We start from the raw sequence: 18717 nt of genomic DNA, 5'->3' as shown, positions 1-18717 counted from the left end.
CGTCCGTGCATCCTCATCTAGTTGATCTATACTGGGCAATTTTGCTTACCGTTCAAGATGAACAGCAGCAAGCCCACTATGAACCGTGGCAACTGCACCCTGAAAATCAGTCTTGCTGCACCACAGGGATGGAGCTACATCGCTGGTGATGCGGTCATTGGCATTGTCTCTCGCCATGCACCGACTGTCACATCCGAAGCTACCGTCAAGCTGGCTTTGAGGGGACGAGTCAAGACCCAGGTCACAAAGGGATCGGGAGCGCCCTACGATAGACACCAGGAGGGGCCTATCTATAAGCAGCTTCTACTCCCTGAGCAACATACCTTGTTCCAGGGCCCTCTTCATATACCAGATAACAATGACTCTGTCTATTGGCCTTTCGAAATCAGGATGTCACCCTACTCCCAGGACTCGGAGTTTCAATTCAACGGTGATCTGCTCCCGAGTTGGGAGGAAATCGCCAGCTCTCGCTTGCCAGGAACATTTTGTTCTGTTGGAAGCTCCTCATCAGCGTGCTGGGTGGAGTATTATCTCGAAGCCGAGATGCGATACGTCGAGAGAGGCGAGCAAAAGGTCTACACTTCAACATGTCCCGTTCAAGTGCGACACAGTCCAGACACTATTTTCACTGGATTTGGCAGGCAACGAAGGACCTTGAACCGAAGTATTCGAGGCCAACAGTTGCTGTCAGTGGTACACCATGAAGAACGCTCGTTCGTGCGAAGAACAAGAGAATTTTTCATACACCCATCAAACAGCGCTCCAGAGCTTCACTATAAAGTCGAAGTCTACGCACCAGCTACCGTCCAACTTGGTAACCTATCAAATATCCCATATAAGCTGAAATTTGAGCTCCTACCGCAGACCAGCAACGCTTTACGGGGTATCGAGCTGAAAGTCCTCTTCAACTCGGCCAAGTTTGTCATACGATCCGAGACGAGAGTGACCGCAGGAACTTCAGTTCACTCACCATCCAGTATTCATTGCTCTCTTGTCGATCTCGGCCTTGAAGAGGCTTTCAGGAGACTTGACGCTTTCCCGTTGATGATTCCCTTGACCGACAAGAGCCAGACTCTAAATCTCGGCAAAATGCTTCAGCTTACTCTGCACGCAAGCGGTCTGAAAGCAGGCGAGAAAGACGTTGCTGCGACGGGTCATATTACACCTACCTTTTCTACTCATACTCTGCGGCATTTGAATACGCTGCAGGCGGAATTCTCGGTTACGGTCGCGGGGTATACCACCCGGCTGCACGCGAGCACACCAATGAACATCTTGGCGGAGTTATGAGACGTATTAACGAATTATGTTTAAATATTATGATTGTGTATTCATCTTTGAGCGACTTGATGACATTTGCAATTTCAATACTGACGTTTTTTTTTTTGACTAATATTTGGAGGGAAACATTGCCTGCTTTTCATGACACACCCTGATCCTAATATATACCTCTGCAGCACTAAATTCAACTTTCCTAACGTAAAGAGAAAATAATTAAAATACTGGAGAAACGACCTATGTTCAACAATAACTAAAAAATAACCTGAACGCTTTTTCAACCTTATTTGCGAGTGTGAGCTCATCGAGATCGGGACCAAAACCTGTTAAGTGGCAAATTTGGGAGTTTGAATTGTGGTTCATAGAGCAAGAACTGTCATCATATTCCATCAACCACCCAAGTGGTCGAGCAGCAACTCGACTATCGTATCTTCCTTGGTCTAGTGGTCATGATTTCCGCTTGTCATTAATACCGATAAGCGCGGGAGACCGGGGTTCGATTCCCCGAGGGAGAGTTTCTTTTTGCCAATTTCACCGTCCACCAATCATCAACACTGGGTTACAGCTTTTTTTTAGCCCAAAATCCTCATAATTCCTGGAGAGTATATTTTAATCAATCACGATGATCCCCCGCAGGTCAGATGAATACCTACGGTATATATGCTTGAGGGCTCTCTTTAATGTTCCTCAACACTCTTTTTTCCTTTTCCAGATCACGTCATGCTCTCAAACCCTGCACATAATGTCAGTCACGAAGACTACATTCTAGTGTGATCCTACATTTAGCTGACCTGTGAGGATGAGCTGTACCAAGGAGTCTGGTCACCGATCGTCAGGACGCCTGTAACTCTGGACAGTTAACGGAACAAATGAGTGAATTCATCGTGCCCAAATGAGACTGCTGGGCAAGTAGTATAAGAGTTTTCCAAAGAGGTAATCTCCCAGTGATCTTTTGCGTCCGGCATGATCAATGTGACCGTTGCCAGAAGTGGCCAGCATTGCTCTTTCCCTCCCGGCTCAATGAGTCTGTGAACACAGTTGCCCATGCACTTTTTGTTATCCCCACGAGCCCCCAACCTCCCATTCTCTCATTCAATCATTCAAATCAATCAATATCTTTCCCTGCTTTACTTTGCTTCCTATCAGATCAATCGCTAGATCGGCTGAAACGTTCAACATCAAAATATGAACATGGCATTCTGGGTTGACTGGGCGCTGTGGGAAAAGTTGACCTTGGTGCGAATACGCCTTGGCTTCAAGAAAGAAAATCATTGGAGTCACGCACTAACAACTTCACTTCACAGGTTTTGGGATTCTTGATCGTGCGAGAAGTCGTGCTATGATTTGAAGCAGGCGCACTGACAGATACATTAGGCGCTCGTGCTGATTGCGGCGACTTGTGTCTTGATGTTCCAGAGATGGAGGACCCGCAGGTTTGCAGAACTCGAGGTTGGTCAGAAACTGGAGGATGTTGAGCAGTATCCCATGCTGGTAAAGGACGACGTCCCCTTTGGTGCCAGAGCCCTCGAGAGAGGAGTCGAAGTCGAAGGAATCTGGGTTTCCAACAACAATACCCCAGCCCAAACACCTTGTCAACCCGGGACTCCCAACAGCATTCGAAGCTGCTCGTCTTTCAGAAGTCTCTCCTCCAACCCAAACCTAAACCCACCTCTGATCCAACCAGAAATGCCATTGGCACCACCAAACCTCGAGAATATTGCGGCGTCTCGCGCATCTTTGCCACCATTCGCCCCAACCCCACTTCTCTCCGATGCAGACATCTTCAAAGAAATCCGCTACACCTACAAGCCACAACGACCCGAAGGAGTGTACCCCCCTTTGATGACATCCACATTCCCCAGTTCACCAAGCACATTCAACCGCCGCAGCAATATTGTGACCTCCACCGACAGACGAGCCAGCTTCCATACCCGAGTCGTCCGTGCAAGCAAACTGGCTGACATCAAAACTTGCACCAGCCTCAACGACCTTGACGAGTCGGAGTTGGATTCAGCTGGCAATGACACTAGTGCTTCCGCACCGGTCGAACAGCAGGCCTCACGGATGACCAGTAGTAATGTCCTCCCTGGCCAAAGTAGAATGTAGTTTCCAGGTACTAACCCAATCTTTTACACAGGACTTCTTCGAAGGCGGTCGTCGGAGGAGTTCAGACGCAAGGTGAGTGGGATCTTCAACGAGAGAATCCATATGAAAATGCCCAGCGATGAACTTCAATTCAACCCGACTTTCAACCCGACTTTGCGAGAAAAGAGACACAGCCTTCGGAAATCTTTACTTGGGCCCTGGCGATGAATTCATAGTATAGTTTCTGATTGTCAGCTGTGCTTTGGTTTTCGAGTTGGATGAAGTGGATGGTACCAGGAGGTGACATGGAGGCTGTGATTCCCCGAGGTTGCTGAAAGCAAAACTCGCTATTGCGATCAAGCCCTTGCTTACTGTTTGCATTTGATATTAATTGCCACTGTTGGAGCCCAGCCACATTATGGAACTGAAACTCATTCATGGCAAATACTGTTTCCCTTTATCTTCGACCAGGTGTAGATATTCTACCCCTTACGACCAAAGAAATCCGATGGTAACCAAAGTTATGATGTAGATGTCATGGAATAAAATCCCTGAACAAATTATACTGTATTTGGATGTTGCTGCCTGGGCCCAAATAGGAAAGACGAACACATGCACGTGACCGCGCGACGGCCTCGACGCGTCCAAAAATGGCGAATACTGACTTGCTAAGAGAATCCGGCTTTCGCCACAAACATTCCATTTTATCAGCAGAGGCTGCCTGGTGACTCATCTTCAATCTAGGTTGGTTTTTCCTCCACTGTTGAACAGAGGATCTTGCCATTGCGCGACCAACCACACCTCAAGATCGGACGCGTGTTTTCGTGTTGATCGACCATCCCACATCCGATTGAGACGTGCATACGGCTGCTACAATCCGAGAAGCGACTTCTAGACCCCCGAAAATGACAGTCGACAACATGGAGACTCAGGAGATGGACGAGAGTGGGCTGCCTGGCCCCGGTGCGCCTACCCCTCTATCCGCACTAGAGGTGAGTAATCCCGCTGGAGACATTCTGTTTAGTCAATTGGCGTCAAGCTGATCTGGATGGATGCAATAGGGACTTGTGGGCTTGACGGCTAGAGATATCAAGCTATTTGTTGATGCTGGGTACAACACTGTTGAGTCGATTGCGTATACGTATGTGTCCCGCCATACATCCTTGTCTGCTACTGCGACTCAAAACCCGCCGAACCCCCTTTAGATGGATAAGGACTGACATGATGGATTGTATCAGACCAAAACGTCTGCTGGAGCAGATCAAAGGCATCTCTGAGCAAAAGGCGACCAAGGTCTTGGTCGAGGGTGAGTCTTCGTCTGTGGCAATGCCATGCAATCCGAAGTACAAATAAGGCTAACATGACTATTCTGAACAGCTGCGAAACTCGTGCCTATGGGCTTCACAACGGCCACTGAAATGCATGCCCGACGAAGTGAGCTCATATCGGTCACCACCGGATCAAAGCGCCTCGACACCCTGCTCGGAGGTGGCGTTGAAACCGGCTCAATCACTGAGATATTTGGAGAATTTAGAACGGGAAAGAGTCAAATTTGTCACACTCTCGCCGTGACCTGTCAACTTCCTTTCGACATGGGCGGAGGTGAAGGAAAGTGTCTGTATATCGACACCGAGGGAACCTTCCGACCCGTTCGTCTCCTGGCAGTCGCTCAGAGGTACGGCCTTGTCGGAGAAGAAGTCCTCGACAACGTCGCATATGCACGCGCGTACAACTCAGACCACCAGCTGCAACTGCTCAACCAGGCATCACAGATGATGTGCGAGACCCGATTCTCACTCCTCATCGTTGACTCAGCAACCTCGCTCTATCGTACGGATTTCAACGGTCGTGGTGAGCTCTCGTCACGACAGACGCATCTGGCCAAGTTCATGCGTACGCTGCAGCGTCTCGCTGATGAATTCGGAATCGCGGTTGTCATTACCAACCAGGTTGTTGCTCAGGTTGATGGTGGACCGAGTGCCATGTTCAATCCCGATCCGAAAAAACCTATTGGTGGTAATATCATTGCTCACGCGAGTACCACTCGACTCAGCCTGAAGAAGGGACGTGGTGAGACTCGTATTTGCAAAATCTATGATAGCCCTTGTCTGCCTGAAGGCGATTGTCTCTTTGCTATCAACGAGGACGGTATCGGCGATCCTAACGAGAAGGATGTGGAGAATGAGTGAACACACTTTTCTTTATTGTTGACACGATCTTAGTGACTTAACGAGCCCTGAACTTTTTTTTATTACCCAGCATTCCCATCTTCCTTGTAGTTAGAGGCTCAACAGACATTATTTGTGTATGATACAATCTAGAACACTAATTTCAATTTTGAATCAAGCTTCTTAAATTTCAAGTAGCTCGGTCCCGTCACATTGTGGTGTGAGTGGGTGGACGGCGCGCAAAGAAGTTCCCGCGCCAAGACTCTGTTTTTTGAGAGCTCCAGCTTTCCGCCCTGCAACCTTCTCCATCAGCCATGGAAGTCTGAGACCTGCTGGCTCCCTTCATCATGGCCAAAATTTACAAAGATACGAGGGTTGACCTCCGGCCATTCTCACCAGCCACGGTCGCCAATATCAACGTCTCGCCTCAGCAGAGCGCGCCACGTCGCCCGCGCTTCTCAATCTCCTCTGCTTCTGCTTCTGACCCCGAACCCCCGATCGCTAAGGATGAAGACGAATTCGCCAGACAGTACCTTGCGACGCAGGGCGCAGTTTATTTCCGCAAACGCAGAACCTACCCGAGGACGTTCCTGTGGAGAGTCGTCAATGACAACAAGGTGTTGGAGATTCAATGCGCGGACTTGACGAAGGGTGGTTCGGAGCACTTCGAACACAACGTTACTCTGCGGCTCAACTTCAACGAGCAGATCATTCCCTCCGGTGTCGCGTTAGCCGATCGCGAAGACCATGAGATCCTCACCGTGTTTGTGATCACCGCCTCGAAGCAGCTTCACACTCTCTCGCTTCGCCCTGAGTTCTTCCGGAGACCGGAGTCAATCGATGAGAACGTGTCCGACTGGTGCAAGTCGTGCGTGCCAGCGCCGTTGTCTTTCTCCTATCCTCATCGACTACACGCGAGCAGCCCGCTAGAGTTGTTCATCTCCCTCGACAATGGCGCCCTTCTGCGCTTGACGCGGAGGGCTGGTGATGACGGTAAGCCCCTTGATCAGATAATGCCTGTTGCATCGTGTGTTGATCTCAAATACTAATCTCAAATTCACTAGGTTCGCATTGGACTCCTCTTACCTTCGACGAACGGACATGGGGCGCTTCGATCCGCGGCCTTGTGAAATGGAACGCACCCTCCTCGCTTAAGCACAATGGACGCAGTCTTGATCCGAATGTCGCCAATGCTATCGCTACCACCTCCGACGAGACCTACGTTTTCGCGATTAGCTTGAATCACACCTTGAAGATTTGGAATTTGGCTTCGAATAAGCTGGCTGGGACAAAGGATCTTCTGGATCGCCCAATGGATCCCGATACAGTGCCGTACACCTTGAATCCCGCGGAGACGTCGTTTATCCGAGTGTTCAATGCGGAAAGAGCGTTGGATGGGAGTCATCGGTTCTATGTGGTCACATATTCCCCTTTCGAGGATGGCCGCTTCAAGTTCTGGGCCGTCAAGGGAGGCCTGACATCCGATCTAGTCATTGAAGATCTCTTCGCAGAGGCTGTGTTCCGACCCGAGGACCCAGATACCACGGGTAACATGTTCTGGAGCATTGCCGATTTCCAGGTCAAGGCCGTGGATGAAGGAAAGGGCATGGAGATGTGGGTTCTGTGGAGAAATCACGGTCTCTATCAACTTTATAGTCTTCACTTTGATCTACAGACACTGGTCACTGACTGGGAGACCAATTGGGTTTCAACGACATTCGAAACGCACCGACAAGAGCCCCTACCTGCACCGACACTTGATGATGTAGTGGACCCGACCGAGAAGTGGCTTGCATACCTTTTGCATCCCACTAGATATCTACCCGAAGTCCTTGAGACAGCACTTACAGTCTACCAGGAGGCTCTCAAGCCCTTGTCAGCAGCCTCATCAGGAGTACTGAAAAGAGATGTGCCACTCCCCGAGCGGCTTTGCGCGACGATTGCAGCCACTGTTTCTCTGCGCAAGTACGCCGACGATGAGATGGACTACACTCGGTATCGAACGGACACAGATGCGAAATGGCGTCAGTTCTGGCAAGTCGCGGACGACCTCAACAAGCGCCGTTTCGAACCTATCTCTCTCGCCTACGACTCATACAGTGAGATGCCATGGCTGCTCCTTTCAGATTCCTGCGCCCTGATTCGGGAATGCAATACTGCCGAGTTACTCGCGAACAACGCCCCCTCGGAATTCCGTGATGATGTTCCCAAGATCGTGGACCGCTGGAGGCACCGTAACCTGAGCTCCGAGCTTGGCAATCTGTTTGAAGAGGCTTCATCCTTGATGAAGGTTGCCTCTGATTTCAGGAAAAGGTTTTCGGCAGAGCTCGATGTCGCATGCCGTGCTGCACTCGAAGTTGAGATCTTCACTGAGCCATTCTCATCGATTACTGACCGCATGGACGTTTTCCGAGAGCGTTGCGAGTTTGATCGGATTTCAAACAAGACCTTTGACAGTCTCGTCGCGTCCTTGAACGATTACTTCGATGCCGAAAACTTGTCCAGCGATGCCTTTTACGCCATTATCAATACCGCTCCTCTTGGCTTCAACGGCAAAGATTCGGAACTTAAGTCAACTTGTTTCGGCTCGCGGGTTACTGTCAGTGGTGCATTAGAGACCATTCTCCTCACACGAAAGATTCTCTATGACCTGTTAATTTTGATCGTCTTCGTGGATGGCGAGATTGAGCAAGGGAATCGTTCTAATTTCGATGCTCCTGACCTGTTCTCTACCCTGATCGACCTTCTCCGTGAATACGAAATGATGTACTGGCTGAGCTCAAATGTCCGCAAATGTCCTGATCGGTCCGTCAGCAGCGGTACGGATTCTTCACAGACATTCTCACTGAAGGACGATAAGTCTCAAAATAAGCACCAGAGAAGTGCAACTATCCTTGAGGATCTCTTTGTCTCGGATATCAAGCCTCGTCAAGCCATTGGCTTGCCGCAAAGCTACACATTAACCCTGGGCATCCGGGATGTCCTGGCTTGGGTCACCCGGCAGGGCGAAGTGGCGTATCCCAATGCCCTGACCTACATCCAGTGTGACCTAATCGCCAAGAATAACATCGACCTCGCCTGGGATTTCCTTCGATTTCAAGCAAGCACGCCCTGGGCAACTTATGTCAAGGGTCGCCTGTATGTGGCCATGGCAGAGTTTGATACCGCAGCCATCTACTTCCGAAAGGCCGCTTACCTTCTTTGTAAGTTGACACCCAGACTGATCTTGTCGTTCAATTAGCTAATATGTCGTTACAGCTAGTGGAAAGGCCCTGGGCAACCTCCATGAGATGTCTTCAACACTTCTGGACCTTGTGTCTGTGAAGTCCTTCCATGATGGAATCCCGAAGTACTACCAGCATATCCTTTCAGTGTTCGAAAAAGTGCGTTCCTTCTCGCATGTCGCGGATTTTGCCAGCCTGGCGCTGCAGGCCCTCGATTCCGAAGTGTGGGCTGAACAAGCTGCGGAGTACACAAGCATGCGAACCGACTTGCTTTCTCGACTTTTCCATGCCTCCCTCAAGACCTGCCAATTCGATCAAGCCTACTCCGCTCTGGCCCGGTACCAGGATCTTGCATTGCAGAGGTCCGCACTCAGCTCCCTCGTTTCCAACATCCTGGTCGTCTCCGGCCCAGGACCAGCCGGTCTCAAGCAAATCCTCCGTTTCCCCACCTCGCTTGTTCCCAACATCGCCTCTCACGTTGACGAAATCCTCGTCTCGCTCGCACGGAAACAAAACACCTTCTCCTCATGGCTGGACGTCGACAACAACGAGACCGATATCTCCCCGGACTACCATCGCATCCTGCAAGCATACCGCATTGCCCGCAGCGACTTCCGCGGCGCCGCCGAAATAGCCTACCGCAACGTCCAGCGACTCCGCCAAGCACGAGACACACAGTCCACCGCCCTGACCCGCAAATCCAAGAAGGAAATCGAAGAAACCGGCGTGCCTGAAGATGACATCGAGAGCAAGGAAATCCGTCACGAGCTCCTCTCGCTGATGAATCTCCTCGCCTCCGTCGACAAGAGCGAAGCCTACATTCTAGTCGAAACCGGTCCCGTCGCCTCAACCCATTCTCAACAAAAGCGCCGCAGCTCCACAGACGACGACGGCAACGTCTTCATGGAAGACGCAGAGAGCTCCCCAGCGCCCCTCAATGGTCACCACCGCTCCTCCAGCGCCGCATCATTCGCCTCCGGTCGTCGAGGAAGCCGCTCTTCCATCAGCGGTCCCCGCGTCTCGTTCAAAGCTCCCATCGAGCTCCCCCAGGAGCGCATCATTGTTACCCTTGAACATCTGCGCCGAGAGTACCAGTCTGAACTTGACCGTGTTAGTCGCATTGAAAGGGGTGATTGGGAGTTTGGGCTTCTGGATGATGAGGACGAGGACGATAACGATGACACGATGGTTTTGTCGTAGGGATGTTGTTGGTCGAGATTCTTTTTCCTTTTGGTTGTTGTGGCTGGATGTTGTCATCGGAGGAGTTTCTAGCATGTTTTCATATTTTTCTATCTGTTTCAGGGTAGTATGGTGCTGCAAAATAGGACATGAGATGTTTTTCTAGTCATGCTTTTTGGTTAGATGGAGGCCTGTGTAGCTATCTCATCCCAGTGCTATAGTTAATCAGATCACATCTTCGACCCCACGAATTCAACCTTGGAAACTTCCAGTGCTAAAATAAATCCAGCATTACCATTCACAATCCATGTTTGTGTTCAGCTAGTTGCAACCTTGACAGACCTGGCGCCCTGCCGGAGTGGCACCCGTGGACTTGGGCGAAAACCCCAACCATCAACTGCCAATAGTCACCCATGTGGGAATATGAGGATCCTAAGAAGTTTTTGGGGTCGCATTGATCTTTAAAGATCTCTGTGGTTACGTGAAAACTCGAAACTCGGATGGGTTTCCTAAATGGCGAAAGTGGTGTAAGCTCTTGAAGGTTTGCAGTGGATATATATCTAGACACGTCCACTTCCACCACCCACATATGCACGCAAATTTTATCATAAATATTATTGACCTTATAAGGTACCCGAAGTGAATATTGAGTAGCTCCAAATAGGCTGAATACCATCTAATGAATATTTCAATATTTCAAAGCGGAAAGTAGTGGAGGTTCGGAAATCGACACTAAAGTATTCAAATTATTCCAAGGCAGCAGGAGCCCCGGAGCGCCTCGGGGCCGTAGACGTAGAGATCAGGACTAGCTAAAGGAGCGGTAGGTAACGACCACTGGACACTGAAAAATTCAACCTTGCGTTCTCTACAATAAGTTATTGTAAAGGAGTAGTTCACGGCCATTGTATTGATATTCAAGTTGTCTTGATTATCATTAAGACGGCTAAGTAGTTATCCGTATCCCCGCAAAATCCATATTATAGACATACCGCCCAAGGCACAGTTTGTACCTGGAGGGCAAAGAAAGGCCACATGGACCGTAAAGAGAAAGTGTGGTAAACGAGAGTCAAGAAGAGGATCGGAATCATAGCACCGAGAAGAAAATGAATAAAAAAAAAACAGAAGCCAGACCACTATCCAAGTCTGTATGGTAAGGACGATATGTACCAATCGCAAAACAAAAATATCGAGCAGGCCACAAGGACTCAATCTGTGCAATGCTAATGCAAGAAACCTCCCAAAGAAAACCAAGATCAAAACCATGGACTCGTATTTACTCGTCGTCATCAGCAACCAGCGCATTCGAGTATAGTTTACTGAAATGCGACTTGGGTTCTGTCAAGAGCGCGTACGGCTCGCCGGTCTCGACGATCCGTCCGGCGTCCAGCACCACTACCCGATCATAATCAAGGATCGTATCGAGCTTGTGCGCAACCGAGAGGATTGTGTGCTTGCAGAACTTCTCGCGAATGACCCGCTGCATGATCTCATCTGTTTTGGTGTCGATGCTGGCAAAGGGTTAGTATTGTTTGTTCCATAAGTTCCTGCAAGGGGCGGATAGGGGGTGTTTGGACTATAGATCCGATGATTGCGCTCGGGTCAAACCGCATATGCAGGGGGGCTGACAGGCGCTAATATGCGCGAAGATCCAAGGTGTAGCGCCGAAAATGAAATCCAAAAAAAAAAGAAAAGAAAGGATCAAGGTGGAGCAAAAGGAAGCGAGGGTATGAGGGAAGGGGCTGAGTCAATAGGTCGGAGTGTACTCACTTGCTGGTTGCCTCGTCGAGAATGAGGATGTTGCCCGGGCGTAGGAGCGCTCGAGCAAGACAGAAGAGTTGCTTTTGGCCGTGCGACAGGTGGATCTCGTCGATGTCGGTGTCCAGGGATCCCTTTTCTTCGATTGCAGGGAGAAGCTGCACGGTCTTGAGTGCATTCAGGATGTCTCGGTCGGTGCTGGCCCCCGTTGGGTCGGCGTTGAGACGGACGCTGCCTTTGAACAGTAGGGAGTCTTGTGAGACTCCGTTGATGCGTGAGCGAATTTCGCGACGGGGAAGTCGAGTGATGTCAACTCCGTCCACAGTGATAGTACCACTCGTCATCTCGATCATGCGGAAGATGCTCATGATCATTGAGGTTTTGCCGCTGCGCGATTTGTGAGTTTCGTTCGTGGATTTGAGTTGGGTTGTCTTACCTTCCTGTTCGTCCACAGATACCCACCTTCTCCCCTCCTTGGATGGAGAGTGAGACTTCGTTGAGGACCGGCTCCTCGGGTCTTGAATGGAATTAGCTGTGCGTACCAAGAAACGGGGTTGTAGATAGCCATACCTGTAGGCGGCTGAGACCGAGTGGAAGGTTACTGCGCCGTTTTGGGGCCAGTCAGGAGACACATCGCCATCCTCCCCAGGCAGGTCTTCGGACTTGACAGCTTGAGTGAAATCTTTGATGCGTAGGATAGAACCAATGTGGGTCTCGAGGTTGGTCCAGAAAGTAATCAAGAGCTTGATGCTCTGACTGAACTGGATAACATTGAGAAGGGCGACACCAACAGAGCCTGCACCGAGGCTGGTTCCACGGAGAACGACAACAAGCACAATCAGAAGGACCGCAATCCCAGCGACAAGAAGATCAAGCGAAAGAGTCAACCACCGCTGGATAGCGAACATGAAGTAAAATGGCCTCTGAGACTGATCCAGGAGCTCAATGTTCTTCTTCTCCATACCATGTAGCCATCCAAAGGCTCGCAAGGTAACAAGTCCCTGAAGGCAGTCGGTAAAGTGGGAGTAGAGCGGAGCCTTAGCCTCGAGATCCAGGAAACGGAGCTGACGGGAGGTACGCAAGTAAAGCTTCTGAATCAGGAACAAGATACCGAGCACGATAGGGAAGGAGATGGCTGCATATTCAGATCCAACCCCGATCAGTGCCATTTGAGCCAAGCAAAGGAAGAGAGTAGCAATAGTGTTGATGGCGGCGATAGGAAGTTCCATGTCGATAAGTTGCAAATCCTGACTAAATCGGTTGAGGATAGAACCGCTGTCGGTGGTTGAGAAGAACAGCATAGGAGCACTGAGAACGGTGACCAAAAGCTTGCGGTGGAAGCTCTCGCCTGACTTTGGAACCATAGTGATAATCATTTGCCAGCAGCCAAGAATGAGAGAGAGCATAGCGACCGCGCCGAGCATCGCGTAGATGCCCATGTAGTAGCCGACGTGTTGCTTGGGCTCCAATGTGTCGGATTGGGCCCACCACTTCAACCAGATACTGGGGAACGAGAGACAGAAGACGAAAACAGCCATGGCACCAATGAAGACCATAGCGGGACCCCAGCCGATGGCGTTGATGTAGTATGTGTAGATCGTCAAGTCACCGCCAGTCTCGCGGTGCTCAGGCTCAGGAGCCAAAAGCTCCTTCTCTTTCTCGACCGAATCGAAGGTGCTGCTGCTGGGACACTCGGAGAATCGCTTTGTCTTGTACTCCCATTCAGGACTGCCGAGGCCGAAGCTGGCAACATAACCGCCCGTCTTATTGAGAGCGCTGAAGCTGCCTTGTTCAGAAACGCGACCGGTAGGGTCGAGAACCACAATATGATCGGTGTAGGGAAGACGCTTCACAGAAGAAGAGGCGACGATGATGGAGGTACCAATATCTCGGAAAAGACCGTAGTTACCAAAGAGGTAGTGGAAGATGTGGTTTTCAGTGGTGGCATCGAGGCCGCTGAGAGCGTCGTCCAAAATGATCACCTTTCGACGGGCGTACACCGCGCGGGCGAGAGAAATACGCTGGCTTTGACCACCACTGAGTGCGACACCCTTGCTTCCAATAATACTGGAGTCGCCGCGAGGGAATTGACTTAAATCTTCTTCGAGTGCACAGGCTTGAATCACGGTTGAGTACCATTTAGGATCGTACTCCGACATGGCAACGATACTGTCCTTGATGGTTCCGTTCATGTGCCATGGGGTTTGATCACAGAAGGCCACACTGGGTGAAGACAACGAGACCTTTCCCTCGGCACAAGGGATCTCACCAAGGAGAGCCTTGAGAAGAGTTGATTTTCCACACCCGGACGGCCCAATGAGCATAGTGAAGCTGCCCCGAGGAACAGTAATAGTGATATCTTTGAGAACAGGCTCCTTGGAAGTGTCCCATGAGAAGGTTCCATTCTGAATGGTAGCAGCGTTGGGCGAAGTGGAAAAAGTAGAGCCGCGCTTGAGGGATTCCACGGACCCCGAGTTGCTCGAGGAAAGGTCCAGATCGCCAGATTTGGAAAGAAGCTTGGTCTCCCCCAAATCCTCAAGAGAAGGAATATGAGGGACATCCCGTCTCTGATTGGAGTGTTCCTCCTTGTCCAAGAACTCCTGGATACGAACGAACGATCCGACAGAACCCAAGAATGACATCAGAGCCATCACCAAGGTCATAAGAGGGTCAGAGAGAAGAGAGAAGAGCGACAGTGAAGTGAAGACTTTCGAAACGGTCAATGCATGCGGAGAGATAGCAGCGTAGACACCGAAGGTGACAATTGGGGCGAAAATACGAGTCGACCAGGCGAATCCCATGTTCCAGACAAGAAGGGTACGGAACTTCTTGGAGATGTTGAGTTCGTCAATACGCAGACCATGAACGAAATTCATGAAAGAGTTCTGCAGGCCCAGCATCTTGACACCCTTGATAGATCCCAACATGCCTGAAGTAGATGAGATGCGGCGCTCGATAGCCTCTAGCCACCTGGCTTGCCGAGATACAACAAAGGACATTGCGACCAGAGATCCAAGCAAGGCAACCAATGCCACGCAAACGGGAACGACACAGGAGATACCGAGCTGGCGCTCCAGCAGGAAGATCGCCAATCCAATCTCACAGGTGTTACCCCAGATTTCATGCATAGTCTGCCAACCATTGGTAATTCTCTCGACATCGGCACTCATCAAAGTAAGCGAGTTGGCGGGATCAGCCTCGTTGACGCCGAGGCTGCTAGCTTTCTTGTAGAGCATGGTGACCAAGATACCGCGCACCATAGTAATTCCGCGGTAAGTGTTGTGCTGGTACTGGCCCATTGCAATCTATCTAAATGTTAATAAAATTAAGATATAGGAATGATATTAGGAACTTACTGCAAGTCCGGTATAGACCAGGACATAAGCACCGATCAAACCATAGCCAACATTGTTGGTGGCGGCGTTTACTGGTTGATCGAAGAAATTGAGCGACCGCGTCAGGAGGACAGGCTGACAGAAGTTAAATGCTACAACACATGCTCGAGCAGGAACAGCAGCCAGGAGGGGCCCTTTGGTCGCCTTGAAGCATTCGAATTGTAATGTGTTGGGAGATTTTGTTTGGACTGGGGAGAGTTAGATAGGCTCAGTTGGAATAGAGCAGGGGAATTACCTTTGCTCCATCTCTCCTCGAATAGGGCAAGAAGTCTCTCAGAACTCAACTCTTTGTCCAAAACGAAAAGGTCTTTGACAGACAAAATATTGCTGTAGCCAACGCGGAAGAGAGGGTTCAACCACCAGAACAAGGATCGGTTGTAGAATCCAGCTGTCGCCTCAGGAGGGTAACCGGCAAACTCCGTCTTCAAGATACTTCGCTTTTCAACTGCTTCCAAGAGGACAAGAAGACATTTGGCTGCAACAGCAACGGTGCTAACAACTGCAATGACCTCATTGAATGTGTCGGTGTACCGCAGCCACAAGGTTCTGGCCCGCGCAGCATCGAAAAGCAGACTGCAGAGAAGGTAGGTGTTTAAAACGAATGAAGGTCGGACAGACCGCGTGTGCTCTGCATACGAAAGCACAGCAAGGAACAATGCACCAGCACTCAGAATTGCATTGGACGCAATTGAGACCGAAGTTCTATCGGCACCGGGCAGAGCCCAGAGGACTGTTTGGGCGATTTGAATACCGAAGAAGAACAACCAAGCAGCCTGGTAATTGCAAGGGAAATGAACGTTAGACGAACTTTCTCTAACCGGGGAGGTCACAAAGTCACACAACTTCAATGTTATGTACAGTGTGGAAGGGAATCACTCACGAGTTTAACAGGTAGCCATAATGAGCCGACAACCTTTTGTCGTTTTTGCGAGAGTTGCCAGACACGGAGAGGAGTAATGATTAAAATTAAGGCAATAGGCAGGATTTCCAGGATAGTCTCTTCAAAGAGAAGAGAGAAGTCGAATCCTCCGCGGCAGTTCCTCATACCAACGCGGACGGTATTGTCCAGATCGCGGCACGAAGGCCCATTGCTAGAGATAGCCATGACTTACTCTCCAATAACCATCCGGGTTGAAGAATGGTGAGAGAGTTGTCAGAATAAGGCACCACGAGTGTCGAGTTTGTTGAATTAGAATATGGCAAGAGAGATCATATCCTTAGGGGAGCGAAATGAGTAGTCTATGATCTGGATCAGATTGATCCAAAAAGGCCCAGGGTGACTTCCTTTCCGGCCGCAGGAGCTTACTTTTGATGCAGGAGAGGTACACTCCTGAGCTCCTATGGGACTGTCCACTGGGTCCCTGCAACAAAGTGGGCTTTGCCAATGCAGCTTTCTTACAATCTCATTACTGAAAATGTCCTAGGAAAACATCAGAGCCCGGTCATTTTGGGCTCTCATCTGTATTACTGCAGTGTACCCAGTTTTTTTTTTTTTTACTTTATTTTTGCCTGAATGTAATCGGGTGTTTTGACCGAGTCAATTTTTTTAATCCCCACTATTCGTTCCCTTCTGTGTATGCCGAATGACCTAATCGATCTAGTCTAACTACCATGTAGACCATGTTTTCCCGCTAATGTCTTTTTTTTGCTGTCTATTTTTGACTTTGCCCCTTTGGGATGTGGATGCACAGGCGTCAATAGGGCCTGACCCCCTGGAGGGAAACAGGTCTGGCCAGATTTAAAGAGGAAAGATCGCCAGACCAACACGAGGAAGACGCGGTGCAACCTTGCAGGAGCAATTGTTCGGGGCAAATGTGGAGACCTCACTGTGCAGGTTGAAAGTTGACCTAGACCCCTTGAGCCGACACTTACAGTCCCTGAGGGAAATAACAATGAGCTTCATGCGAGGGCGTCTTCCATATGATGGAGGAGCCCAGGAATCTTCCTGATGATCACGGCTGACGCATCTTTTGAGACAACTAGAGTTGCTAGAGGAACCTTCCCTGACGGCAGCTAGAAGATGCGACAAAAAACTCTACAGGTCAGACAAACATGCCCAAAACCACGGGGCTTTTGTACGACGAAAAATCATACGACGAGAACTCGGTGTGGATGGCAATGCGTGACCGGGCAAAAGTCGGGGTGACGTTCAACCAGAAGCATTTGAGTATTGACTGGCGTGGCGCAACAGCGCACTCGACATGGGGTTGCCCGTGGCTTCCAGCTGCATGCTTTGGGCTTGTACCTACAGCTAGAGCATGCTGAGAACCCTAGAAAGCGAGGTGCATGCAGAATAACCAGGATAAGCCTGTTTTGTAGCAGCGTGGCGCGTGGAGCATGGATTATGGGTGGCGAAGGCGGGCTAAGCTGCATGTACTTTTTCCACGATTCCACTTTTCCCCAGTCAGTTTCAAATCTTCCCTAGCACATTATTGTGAGGAATTACGAATAAGTTCACCGATAAAATGTTGGATCAAGATGTTAGGGGCAGATCCATGGTAACGGTACAACTGGAGATTTGAAATCGAGAGATCGGAGATGATATGTCAGGTCCTGAATTAGCGGACGATCAAAATATATTTCACGGATCCCACTAACTAAGGTTTACTAGCCGACTGTGGCTTGCCCACCGTCTAGCTAACCATTTCTCCTGCCAGGTTCGCGCCCATTCCTCACAGGCGTTCAACGTCAAAACTTGGAAAATCTTGGCACGGACTTGTAAAAAGGAAGCTGGTGCTAGCCTGAAGCCCTCCATCGGGAGACAGATGAGGGCAAATCCTCATCCGTTTAACCGGCATTCAATTCGTCTCCGGCAGGTTCGAACGCTCGGTCGCCCGGTTTACCTACACGCGAAAAAAAAAAAAAAAAAAAAAAAACCAAATAAAACTTGCTGAAGCGAGAACGAGCACAAGAAATCTTGCCACATGGGCGGAGAAATTGAGGAATCCGCCCACGCCTGAACCATGGTTAATATTTAAAATATTTTTCCCCCCCCCCGACCGTGTTCTAGGAACCCGCCGTGAGTGGCGCCTTACGATTCGGGCCCAACGATCGCATTTCGTATTTTGCATTTGAAGATCGGATAGCGGATCCCAGGTCCTAGAAGCGGATATCAGATGAGAGAACATCACCAGGATGATTATCCTTTCTCCGGTGTGACTGAGTGGCGTAGAAATCGAATATATCTGTTATGTATCCTAGGAGACCAGGCAACAAGGGGAAAATGATAGCGGAGTGTCTAGCTGGTCACAGGTACCAAAGAAAAAAGTGATCCAAGGAAAGGAGTCGATAGGTCTGTCGTCGGATCTGCCCGCGAATATCCCTTGGAGCCCTTGCAGACCGCGAAGTGGGCACGCCCAACGCTAGGGAACAGGGGTCGGAGCGCACCATCGTTTTAGCCATCTCTTGTCTCTACGCCACGGACCCCACACTATTGACGTATGCGGCATAACACGTAGTACCTGCCGTGATGCCTTAGTGCCTTGTTTTGCTATGAAATCTCACCAATCGTATCCATTACCGGGAGTGGTTCATTCGTCTTACTGTATAACAGGCTACCTTCTCCGTACTAATGATGTTCCGACTGGCTCCGCTCCTTAGTATTTGCTGGGGGCGTTTCAGACTCGTACATCC

The 18717-nt window shown here is 49.9% G+C and overlaps 5 protein-coding genes across 5 annotated transcripts; 4 read left to right on the top strand and 1 right to left on the bottom strand.

Moving 5' to 3' along the window:
- Positions 1-57: 57 nt before the first annotated feature.
- On the top strand, positions 58-1290 carry N7443_009884 (siderophore iron transporter; the record flags this gene model as incomplete). The annotated part of the gene is made up of 1 exon (XM_056889940.1): positions 58-1290. One exon carries the CDS (start codon positions 58-60, stop codon positions 1288-1290), a length of 1233 nt encoding a protein of 410 aa, XP_056736431.1.
- Positions 1291-2463: 1173 nt separating this feature from the next.
- N7443_009883 (uncharacterized protein) lies at positions 2464-3384 on the top strand (the record flags this gene model as incomplete). Its single annotated transcript, XM_056889939.1, has 3 exons — positions 2464-2514; positions 2583-2600; positions 2653-3384. The coding sequence occupies 3 exons, from the start codon at positions 2464-2466 to the stop codon at positions 3382-3384; spliced, it is 801 nt and encodes a 266-aa protein (XP_056736430.1).
- Positions 3385-4268: 884 nt separating this feature from the next.
- N7443_009882 (recombinase RAD51) lies at positions 4269-5552 on the top strand (the record flags this gene model as incomplete). Its single annotated transcript, XM_056889938.1, has 4 exons — positions 4269-4355; positions 4425-4504; positions 4602-4669; positions 4741-5552. The coding sequence occupies 4 exons, from the start codon at positions 4269-4271 to the stop codon at positions 5550-5552; spliced, it is 1047 nt and encodes a 348-aa protein (XP_056736429.1).
- Positions 5553-5878: 326 nt separating this feature from the next.
- On the top strand, positions 5879-9955 carry N7443_009881 (nucleoporin Nup120/160; the record flags this gene model as incomplete). Its single annotated transcript, XM_056889937.1, has 3 exons — positions 5879-6524; positions 6596-8734; positions 8790-9955. 3 exons carry the CDS (start codon positions 5879-5881, stop codon positions 9953-9955), a joined length of 3951 nt encoding a protein of 1316 aa, XP_056736428.1.
- A 1252-nt stretch (positions 9956-11207) lies between these two features.
- Positions 11208-16189, bottom strand: abcB (uncharacterized protein; the record flags this gene model as incomplete). The annotated part of the gene is made up of 7 exons (XM_056889936.1): positions 11208-11442; positions 11702-12076; positions 12126-12206; positions 12260-14994; positions 15046-15272; positions 15320-15857; positions 15965-16189. The coding sequence occupies 7 exons, from the start codon at positions 16187-16189 to the stop codon at positions 11208-11210; spliced, it is 4416 nt and encodes a 1471-aa protein (XP_056736427.1).
- Positions 16190-18717: the final 2528 nt, after the last annotated feature.

This window comes from Penicillium atrosanguineum (genome assembly GCF_028827265.1).
Source record: "Penicillium atrosanguineum strain IBT 20685 chromosome Unknown utg000008l_segment0_segment0, whole genome shotgun sequence".
Taxonomy (NCBI): Eukaryota; Fungi; Ascomycota; class Eurotiomycetes; order Eurotiales; family Aspergillaceae; genus Penicillium; species Penicillium atrosanguineum.
This window is presented reverse-complemented; position numbering and strand designations above follow the sequence as displayed.